Below are 11,769 nucleotides of genomic sequence, written 5' to 3'. Positions count from 1 at the left end.
TGCACAGCAGGTAACAACTTTTTTTTTTTTTCTCAGAAGTAAAATGTTAGTCTTTAGAATGCTTCAGGGCAATAGCAGATCAGGGTGGGCAAAAATGCATACATACATAATTTTTTGGTGAACATTTCTGGTCAAAGAAATACTGCTAAACCTCCAGTTAGTAATATCAGAAGTCTGATGTTAAGTAAACATAACCAGTAAGAACTTTATGCTGTGTGCATGTGTTTTTGTTTCTGTGAAATATTTTTTTTACTACAAATGGTGATATTCTGTAGCATATCCTGAAGCATCACCCTATCTGAAGAAATAAAATATTGCTTTAGACTTTCTAAATGCCTTTTTTAAAAAGTTATATGATTCTATATCAAATTTACTTCAATGACTGAAGTGTTCTAACTTGCGTTGACTGTTTTATACAATTACTTACCTCCTTCTAGTACTGGTGATATTTCAAATATAGCAATAGTTCTTGGTCTGCCAAAACTCCCTTTAACACTAGTTGTGTTGAATTAATATTTATAATGGATATTTGACAGCTTTTTTTACAAATGTCAATTTTATAAGGCTTACAGATACCTTAGAGAAGAAGTGAAAACTTTCCAAGGAAAACCAATTAAGGTAAATAAAGCTGTTTGTACTATTTTATTTACTATTAACATAATAGGTTGGTGTAATTAAGTAATTTAAATCTATCTTGCAGGCAAGGATAAAAGCAAAGGCAATAGCTATAAATACGTTTCTGCCAAAGAATGGATATAGACCTCTGGACATGAACCTCTACACGCAACAGCGTTATACAGCATCCTTTTATTTACCTCCAGTATACAGTCCCCAACAACAGTTTCCCCTGTACAGCTTAATTGCCCCACAGACCTGGTCTACTACACACAGCTATCTTGATCCAACATTGGTAAGTGTTTAGGAGTATGAGAAGCATTTGTCTACAGCTGCTGCATGTTTAATTGTTTAAGGAAGAGTGTTTAGCATTCAGTTTGAAGGACTGCATGTGAGAGGTCACAATCTAAGTTCCACTCTTCTGATTGTATGTGGTGTGGGTTTTTCTTGAAAGTGAACATTGGCAGTCCATATTTTGGAGTATGAGAGCATCTCTTTGAAAGAGGCATCTGGTTTCCTTTTTTAGAAAGGGAGGATTCAGAAGGTACTTTCCTCATGCTTCAAATTCAAATAGGGTTTTTGTTCTAAAGGTTAGACACTTAAGAATCCTCCTCTGAGTAATATTATTAAATACTTTTTGAAAGGTAATCTTCATAGCATATATGTATGAGTATATTTATAAATCCACTTCAATATTATGTGTGGAAAGCACCTAACAAGGCTAGCTGAAAGGGGATAATCTAGCACACATTAGTTTAAAATTTAAGATTTTTCTCTTGCAAGGTTAATGTGCAGGATTGCCCTATTTGACACATCCTGACAGTTGCAAAACTAACATCTTTATTATTAGGTTTAAGCATTGTTGATAATCTCTAAGGAAGTACTGATTTAAAGAAATCTTACATTATCTATATTCAAAACTAGCAGCAGCCTTAAGTCTGCGTTGCTAGTGCAGTCACATTAGCTACTTGACAGACCCCACATTCTCTGTATTCTACACCCTTTCCTCCTCCCCACTTACTCTTGCATCAGCGTTCATGTCACACTTCCTGTCAGTACGCAGCCCAGTCAGGGAAGCTAATGATCCAACCAGCAGACCAAATTCGGTGATGAATCCTGGTCATGGGCCACCTGAGGCATGTTGTATATACGCGAAGAAAAGCAATGTGTGACTTAGTGCCATATCAGAATTACTTCAGCCAGCTCCGCTCTCCACTTGTGCTGCTTGTTTGGCCAGTTGTATTCATGCATGCAGCTTTTTGTGCACTCACGGGCTGTGGAGTGTCATTGATTGGTGGGGGCCAGGGTTGTCACAAGTGGAACGATCCTCCCACCGCCACATCCCTCTTTAATTGAGGGTAAAATAAACTAGGCTAGTAGTGATCAAAATTAAAAAGAGACTATTTAGAAATCTTGGCAAATGATTAAAGTCTCCTTGAACGAACTCCCTGTGTATTGAAAGGCAAGATAATTAAAAGTTATGGTGAGCCCATTTGACACATAGGGAAAGCAGCCAGAACCCTTTACAGTTAGTGTTTAAAGGGAGCTATAGAATGGGGAGGAGATTTGGAGTGCATGTTCATCTCTAGACACCCATGTCCTGATTAACACCTAGAAACTTGTTTTTTTGGGGGGGGGCGGGGGGGGTTGGTTTTTTTTGACATGTGGACAAATGAAGACTCAGTAACAGCAGTAATTGTACCACTTTCAAACATGGTCACATTATTGTTGTCCAACAGTATCACTGGTTATGTCAAAGTCAATAAAAACATGTTGACGGTTCCTTTAGAATTAGAAGGAAAAGACATTCCCTGAATGGAAAATAACTATCATATGAAATGTTTTCAAACTAAGGGCTCTTCTGAGGAAAGTCTTTTAAATGATCAGTACCATCTCTTAAAGATTGATTTGAATAACCTGAATTACATTGATTGACCTCATGCATTTCACTCAGTTTGGACAATAAAAAATACTTGACTTGCTGGTTCTTCACAACTAGTGCCATGTTGCAGCGTTTGGATTACAAATGCTGTAACTTCAGCGCAAGCCTTTTTCACTGAATCTTCACATCTATTAATAGACTTTGTAAAAAATTTTAATTACCTAAATTTGAAGCCTAAAGTATTGAACAGTGTCACTTTTAATCCCTTGATGATGATGGCCTGTTTGCTGGCATATTATTTTATGCTAACAGTAAGTTGTGGTGTGAAAACTCCACTGTTAAATTTCAATTGTCAATGTTTTGTGATGCTCTTTGCATTTCCAGATAATGCTTTTGGGGCGGGGGGGGGATGAGGGCGTTTGGTTGACATAATGTAGCCTCCAATTCTTTGAGAAGGACTTGAAACTGTTAAGCATTTATGTGGTCCTCTTTTCATAGCTGTTTGAAAGTTACTTGCATCAGCAAGATAAGCTGAGAATTATTAATTGAGCCTATGGTCTTACTGTTAACACATTCAGTGGTGGTGGTTGGTTTGTTTTTTGTTTTTGTTTTTTTTTTGGAGCAGCAAACTTTACTTTGAACTAATTAGGCAGAAAAGACAATTTTCTTGGTGCTTGTGCCATTGTAAGAAGTAATCTTAAATTTTCACATAATCTTAAACTAAAAACGAAGAAATCCTTTTTGGAATACTGTCCTGCGTAGAATGACATGGGATATAGGTTTAAAAATAACTTTAGACATTCAGAACAAGCAAAGAGGACTAGATCTTAGAAATAAAGAGAATTAACCTCCGAATTTATCTTTCTTTAAGGAATACCATAGTTACCATCTTGACAAACCTGTGGAGATTCAAGACCTTTCTTATAAACAAGTATTTTTCCACTCTGAAGATAAACATTCAGTTTGGTTATATAGTATGTAATCTATAAATGTATGTCCACACAATGTTTTTATTCTCCAGGTAACACCATTTCCCAATGCTGGATTTATCAATGGGTTTACATCACCAGCCTTCAAGCCCCCTGCTTCTCCATTGACTTCACTCAGACAGTATCCTCCCAGAAGCAGGCAAGTTCAACCAAATAAAAATATATATATATTTTTAAAATATCTGTATTCCAGGTGTTGTGCAAGTTACTTTATTCTTCATAGCTTAAAAAAAAACTTTAGCTTGCAAAGTGCATACTAAATTAAACTTGCTTTAAGATTAAATATGGCCAGATGATACTTACTGATATCAACATAAAGACTCAGCAATATTAAAAGTGATTGCACTGCTGCCTCATAGCTCTGAACTGGTCTGCTAGGTGCATGATTAGAGTTTGGCTTCTTAACATTTTCAGTGGGAATTTGGATCTTTCTGTAATGCAGCTTACTAAAATTGTTTTTCTGGACTGGCTTGCCACCTCAGCTCTGAGAATACTCTATTTGGAATGCCTTTCATGAAGTCCTTGGCTGCAATTACACTATTTGAAATATAATTATCAGCAGATTTGTTATATATTTAAGTTTGTCAAGCACTAAGTTAAAATAGAAGTTCCAAGGTTTAATTTTGCTAAAAATACTTCACATGTATCCAAATGAAAATCCATCTCTTTTTAAGAGGATGATCAGTTTATAGGGATTATATAAATATACAACAAAGTGCTAAGCAGTTCCCCATAACCACTTTTTAATACAATGTATTCCCGATTTGTAGGAATCCTAGCAAATCACATCTACGGCACACCATACCCAGTGCAGAAAGAGGACCTGGGCTTCTAGACAGTCCTACAATATTCAACTTTTCTGCTGATCGTTTAATTAATGGTGTCAGGAGTCCACAGACAAGGCAGCCAGGGCAAAACAGGACACGGATGCAAAATACTACTACAAATTATACCAAGAGGGATATAGGAACTGGACGAATGGAACAGACTAATATTGACTCTTCCCCTGGCTTAGGAAGAGGAAGGTGAGTGTTTTTAACGGTGGTTTGTATAAATACCCTATGGTGTGATCTGCTTCTGAGAATGTATTTGTATGCACAGGTGTAAAATTAAAAGATCAATATTTAACTATAGCTATGTCTTTGCAATATAATTAAGGCTCTGAGAATTTTTTTCTCTGAACATATTCAGTTGATTAAACAATACATTAATGTTAAATAACGGCAGTAACCTGTTGTGTCTGTAAAATGTTGAAGTTCTTACTACTTTCATGTTCGTTTTTGACTTGTGCTAAAATCATCGGTTTTCTAAAACTATATAACGTGTTATGGCTTATAGAATCTCCAGGAAATATTTAAATGGGGGCCCAGTTTAAGTGCATTGGTTTTCTTAAGTGACTATTTAAAAATGGCACTTTCAGCTGGTCCTGCTTACTGTGTGTTCAGTCATAACTGCTAGATTGAGTGAAATAGTTAACACTTTGCACTCAGTCTAATACTGTAGATAATTCACCTAGGAGTATGTGAGCAGGATTGTATCCCAGCTAACACATAATATAGTTAACTAACTTTCAGTGGCAGAACCAAATCATGGTTTCATTTATGCCTATGTCATGCAAAGAACATAATGTTGCATAAGAGTAACTGAGGGCACATTTTGGACTCTGGGATCTATTGTGCTGTAAGGAAAAACTCCAGTTTACATTTTAGTTCCCAGGTGAAGTTGGCAGGGCTGGGAGTTAGAGAAGCAATTTTTAATTTACAGATTTAGCAGATTTGATATGGAAGACATTGAGATACATAAAATCACACTGCCATTTTTTTAATTGTGCTTTTAGTATTGTATTTTAAAGTAATGTGAGGGCAAAAGGAAGCTATCACTCTTCCTTATCAATAACCAGTTGAATTGTGAATAGGGCTCTGTGTCCCGCACAGAGATTGTGGAAGTGGATTCTGTGACTCTGTGACTTCCATGACTTGTGCAGGGGCCAGTGTGGCTGACCGCAGGGCCACCCAAGCAGTTGGCTCAGGGGACAACCACACCAGCTGCTGCTCCAGCAGCGGACCCCAGGCTGTTCCCCCATCAGTAATCCCCTGGTACCCTCCCGCCAGGTCACAGGCTGTGAATTTTTGTTTATTACCCATAACCTGTCCATGACTTTTACTAAAAATACCCATGACTAAATCGTAGCTTTAATTATGGAATGTTGACTTCAGCTTTCCAAAAAAACTTAAGTCAAATTTACCTTGCCTTTTCACTAAATAAAAATGAGTATTTTAAATGTAAAAGTAAGAACTTCTGTATTAAATCATTTAGTGTTGTATGCAAAAGAACTATATCTGGACATGTTTTTCTTTTTCTAAAAGAGACTTAAGTTGTGAACGATATGTTAACATCTATAATGTAGATGAAAGAATTAACAAGTGTGTTAGAATTTACATTCTGATGCGTTTGGCATGGGATAAAACTCTCTAGGATATTTCCTAGTGAGTTTCTAATTTTTTTCTTAATACATAGACGTTATATTAATAAAGCATCATAATTGCTGTTACCTTAGTCTTTTTGGAAAGATATAATGAAAAGCTAAAGATAAAATACATGTTCTTCAAGTGCTTGCTCATGTCAGTTCCAAATAAGTGTGTGCGCGCCTCGTGCACAGTAGCCTGAAGCTCTTTCCCCTAGCAGTACCCGTTGGGTCTGCTCGGACATCTCCATGGCACCGTATATAGGGCCCTGCCAACTCGCTGCCCTTCCAGTTCCATGTTCCCGGCTTTGCACCAACAGAGCGGCAGGCTGGTGGGTCTTGGAATGGACATGAGCAATACATCTTGAATTACAACAGTTACAAAAGCTAGGTAACTAAATCTTTTTCCTGCAAATAAGCTGTTTTTCAGCCAGTACTAAATAATCTCCTAAATATATATATATATATATATATATATATATATATTTCCTAAAAATTATTCATCCCTTTTTTTTATTGGATGGTTTTGGGTGTCCCTGAGACTTCCTCATAGTTTTAGATAGAGTTGTACTTTGAACAGGGGAATTCTTTCACTTACCAAAAAAAAAAAAAAGGGGTAGGGAGATAGTTTTGCCTTTTGTAAACTTCGTGCCTTTCTTCTAGCGTGAGCTTTTCTTCAATCATGTTTCCTCTTTAATCCTTACTAGTCACTGTCTCTAAAATAATGACTTGTATAATAAGCCTCTAGGATGAGGGTGACTGTAATAATGTAATTCAAATATAAATTTATTTTTATATCCCATCTAGGCAAAGTTCTAATGTTAATTGTATGTTCTCCTTTTCTAGGAAAAATTCATATGGCTATCGAAAGAAAAGGGAGGACAAGTTTACAGTGAGTGTTGGATCATAATTAATCTATAAGTAAAATATGGATAACAAAACAACTTGATATCAAGATTACCATGAAGAATGACTGACCAGGCTTAAATAAGATGTTATATAAGAAAACATGTATTCTAATAGTAAACTACAGATAACTGCCTGTTTTTTGTTGAGGAAAATACATCTAAATCCACATTAGAATACACCACGTAATGAACACCAAATGTCTCACCCCTACCCCCCCAGATATGATGATTAATGCAGAAGGTTTGAGAGAATTTGAAATGCCAGGTTTTTTAAATACCACCTTACCCCCATTCTTACTACTTTGGCTGAATGCTTGTATATTTAAACTTCCAGGAAGAGTTGACAAGGTAAGTACAAGGATTCCTTGAGATTCAGATATACCTCATTTGGAACTTGAAAATCACTAATGCACCATAGTAGAATTAAGAGTTAAAGAATTAGATATCTTAGTGATTAATTTATATGCAGTATCAATGGTATAACTGGAACACCTATTAAAATGAGGCAGAACTCTGATTGTTGTATAACGTTTCAGCTCTAAAAACATCTTTATGGAGAAGAGGCCGCTAAGGTGTTTCTAGAGTTGGCAACGGGTTAAATGAGATGGATTTCAGAGGGAACACCACACAAAACACCTGATTTCAGACACTAGTGAGCTCCTTTTACGATGTGTGGTTTATGAGCATAGTTGCCATTTACATAAAAATCAAGGAGTAGGACTTGAATGTGGCCTGCACTAACAGTATTGCAAGTTACCAAAAAATGCTGTTAATTTGTAACTTAATACAACTAATTTTAGGCACAAATAAAATATCTGATTTGAAGTGTGAAAAGCTTTGGCTTACAGATACTGATTGTAAAGTTATTTTTTGGTGTAACTCTTTTGTGGGACCTGAGATTTGATTTAACTTTATACCCGCAGCCTTTCCCTCAATTCACTTATTTAAAACTTCATTGCCATACCCCATTTGACTACTGTAGCAACACAGTTTCTTGGTAGATGACTTCATGAAGTTTCACCATCATTTTTTTCCTTTATGATGTACATTTTTTTCTTCCTGACATTACTGCAGATCTTCACTAAAGGAGGTGGCCTCTGCATAGTCCCATTTGTGGGACTGGTGCCTCGTGGCATTGAGCTGTGGAATCTTCTAGACAGCAGGGTCTGTTTCTGTTAAAGCCCCTTCCAGAAATTCAAATGGTATAAAAGGAAGAATGGGCCCAGCTGCCCTTCAGTTGTTTTTTTAGCAGCCAAGTGTACAACAGTCTTGGATTACACATGGTGTCTTTGTTGCTTCGCTTTCTTTTGCTTACATTTTAGATTGACAGGTTGGTACAGGTTTGTTCAGTTAGAAGAACAAAGAAGAAATGGTACCCATTAGGCAGGGCTGGCTCTATTGTTTTCACTACCTCAAGCAGCGTGCTGAATTGCCGCCGCTGACAGTGGGGGCAGTCTGTGTGCCATTAGGGCAGTACGCGCATTTCCGCAGCGGCGGCAGTTCGGTGGCAGCTTCTGTCTTCAGCCGCCGTGGACAGCTGAACATAGAAGCTGCTGCCGAATTGCCGCGGGAACACGCGTGCTGCCCTAATGGCACACAGACTGCCCCTGCCCTCCGCTGCGGCAATTCGACTTGCTGCTTGGGGGCAAAAACACATGGACTGCTGCCCCTTGCAGATTGCCACCCCAAGCACCTGCTTGGAATGCTGGTGCCTGGAGCCGACCCTGCCTTTAGGCACGGGTACTGTCTGGACAACGTCATGAAATGGCTCTCCTGCTCCTTCACTCCTGCTCATGGCAGTGGCTATTCAGGGCCAGTTGACCAATTCTGAAATCAGATGTCCAGCATCAGCTTTACTAGCTAAGATGGCATTTCTGACACCAACTCCCCAGTAGGACCTTGACCTTATTCTGCTCTAAAACTGTTCAGCTCAGTTCCCTAACCAACATGTCTGGATGACATCACTGAAACCTTGTAAGCTATGTTTGGGCCCAGATTTGAGGTGGCTCTTGTACCTATCAAGTCTCATTCAGTCCTGCACCACTTAATGGCTCTGGAAATGTCTGATTTTTCTAATCATGTGCTGGTGCTGTGACTTTGAAACAGTCCAAGACTATTATTGCTTGGAGACATCTAGTTTACAAACACTATGGCCTGTCTCAGAAACCAAGCAACACTTAAGACCTTTTCTGAAGTAGTCTTTGCTATCATCAGCCATTGTTGGATCACTGTAGCTGTATGTTTGTCCTGCTTATATGCAGTCAGCTGCACACGGACAATCCTGCAGGCTTCTAGAAGAAAGCAATTTAAATATATTTAAAAAAAAAAAGTTGAACAGCTGCTCTTCAGACCCCACTGCTTTGGCATCAAAAATCTTGATTCTGACTGGATTGGACTCTTGGGTGCTGCACTGCCGTTGCGTTAGTCCTGGAATCTCTGTTGCTGCAGGTCCAGGAAGACCTTGGGCTGCCTTCATCTGCTAAGTATAGCAGGCAATCTGTTTCAAATAAAGATGCAGTATCAGTGGTATAACTGGAACACCTATTAAAATGAGTCAGAACTCTGATTGTAATTTGTTTCAGCTCTAAAAACATCTTAGAAGAGAAAAAGCCTCTAAGGTACGTCTAAAGTTGGCCCGGGGTGAAATGAGATGGATTTCAGAGGGAACACCACACCAAAAAACAAACCTGATTTCAGACACTAATGAGATCTTTGTATGATAGAGCACAGTGGCAATATCATACTGTGTTAAATTTACCAGAACTTGAGTGCTCAGGTAGTGAGTGTCCAGTGGGAAAATACTTAATGTGTAAATCTGGGATTCCCAGTTGAGATTAAGAACAACAGTTCTATGGAGTTACTGGTGTGTAGTGGTTTACCTCAGCCGTTCGATACATGGACATGGCCACCTTTAAGGCAATGTTGGCATATATTTGACATATTTTCACAGGACAGACTTCAGTCCTGCTGTTTTCACCCAATTAACCACAAGCATCCATGGGATATTTCTTTTTAAATCAAGAAAGAGTACTGTGCTGTCCTGACCCTATCGGTCTCAGACATCAGTCATTCAATGTCTATACTTAGACTGGTTCACAGACTGGTTCCTTAGCTAGGTACCTGCTAACTTTATCCAGATTACATCTGGGACCTGCATCAGGGCCAGGATGCTCTGTGATTATAAAGAGGCTACCCCTTCTTGATACTTACTTATTCCAGAGTCACTCAGGTGATTCCAGATGTATAAAGTCAAGGTAACATGCTCATCAGGATAATGTTTCAATCTCCCTGATCTACAATAATATTTCCAAATGGTGAACTTGGTGGTTCACCTTTTTATCCAGCCTCTTGAAGGTTTGTGAACTTTGTAGAAGATGAAAGTTCCACACTGGCATTCTGGAGTTAAAAGCTGTTTCTTTAGGTTGGGAGTAAGAATATTCACTTGAGTCCCAGAGTTAGGCAGCTGGTAATGGAAGGAAATACAGGGTGGATGGGGCCATTTCTTCTTTTATACACCTGGAATCCTCCTGAGAGAAGGTGAAAGGAGGGGTGAGGGGCCCACCTTTCACAGTTCAATGCCAGGAGATGCCGGTTCCACAAGTGACTGTGCAGAGGTGACTCTTAAACTGTCACTGCTTAAGCAACTCTCCTGTCAGAGTAGGTAACCATTACGGGCATGTCTCAGTTCCTGTCCTGAAACAGGCCTGAGCAGTCACAAAACAATTCAATTATTTCCTTGTTTACAAGGTATATACCAGAATTCAAGGAGGAGAAGTACAATATAGTATAAAACAGTTGTTACTCCTCAATCTAGATGTAATTTATAAACGCATAAAAAATCACCCTCCACAAAAATGCAAAGGAGATTTCTTTTGTTACTTTTTCTGTCTCTGAAATTGTACTCTGCTTGAGTATAATCCAAAGTTCAGTTACTCCTGTGGTGTGTGTTTGGTTTTTTTTTCACTGAAACTACCTGGACAAATGAAGTTTTGCTGTGTAACTTTTACTTTTTTGTATTAAGTCCTATAATTTCTAAAATAGTGACTTGATGGGGAGAAATAAGCTTCTATTTCTACACTGTCGTGTGACAGACAGTGCATAAGTAAGCTACTAAACACTGTTCAGCAAATGGCCTGGTCTTCCAGTAGACTTTGTGCCTGTATAACTATTTTGGATCGGGATGGCGATTTTTATTTATCAAAATAGTTGCACCAGTAAAGCTGCTAGTGTAGAGACAGTTCTCGGTATAAAGGTCCTCTGTAGTGATAGAGCTTATTCCCCTTCCTCTACAGACATAAGTTATACTGGAATAACTGCATCCACACTTGTAACTCAGTAACTATTCAAGTATAGTTAAAGGAGTACAGCTTGTGTGTATAAATAGGGCTTATATTCCTCACTTCCCATTGTACCTTTTAGTCAGATTTAAATCTTGTTAGGGATCCAGCGTTGAGTAACATTAAGGCCTTGGTCTTTCCTATTTTTGGTGCTTAATAGTTTTGTATCAGAATCCCACAATCTTCCTTAACTGTAGTCTGATTTCATAATGTCACACTTCTGTTGTTACAGAGAGGTCAAACGCAGTCTCCACCACCTCCAAAGCCTCCATCTCCTAGTTTTGAATTGGGATTATCCAGCTTCCCTCCATTACCTGGGGCTGCAGGCAATATGAAGACTGAAGACTTGTTTGAAAACAGACTGTCCAGTGTCATAATGGGAACGTCAAAGGAAAGAGTGAGTAGTTTGAGTTTACTGCTTTACATGCCTCCTTGTTTCAAATTCAGTGGCTTATGCAGTAAAAACATAATTCAAGTAGAACGTAACCATGCTTTTATGTAGGTCATGGAAAACTGTAGTTGTTTGGTGTATAACTCCTTTGCTGTCATCTCCAGTCTCATCCTAGTAGTTGGT

At 38.4% G+C, this 11,769-nt stretch overlaps 1 protein-coding gene across 1 annotated transcript in view; it reads left to right on the top strand.

Annotated features, from left to right (window-relative positions):
- LARP4B (La ribonucleoprotein 4B) overlaps positions 1-11,769 on the top strand; it is a 109,481-nt gene that overhangs the window by 77,012 nt on the left and 20,700 nt on the right. The window contains exons 8-13 of the mRNA XM_075063380.1: positions 537-618; positions 701-910; positions 3,519-3,625; positions 4,257-4,511; positions 6,797-6,842; positions 11,428-11,592. Coding sequence (XP_074919481.1) covers positions 537-618; positions 701-910; positions 3,519-3,625; positions 4,257-4,511; positions 6,797-6,842; positions 11,428-11,592 — 865 coding nt within the window. The remainder of the gene's footprint in view (positions 1-536; positions 619-700; positions 911-3,518; positions 3,626-4,256; positions 4,512-6,796; positions 6,843-11,427; positions 11,593-11,769) is intronic.

The sequence above is a fragment of the Chelonoidis abingdonii genome, chromosome 2, assembly GCF_003597395.2.
Source record: "Chelonoidis abingdonii isolate Lonesome George chromosome 2, CheloAbing_2.0, whole genome shotgun sequence".
In the NCBI taxonomy this organism is placed as follows: domain Eukaryota; kingdom Metazoa; phylum Chordata; order Testudines; family Testudinidae; genus Chelonoidis; species Chelonoidis abingdonii.
The sequence above is the reverse complement of the archived record's forward strand: the minus strand, read 5'-3'. Positions and strand labels throughout refer to the sequence as shown.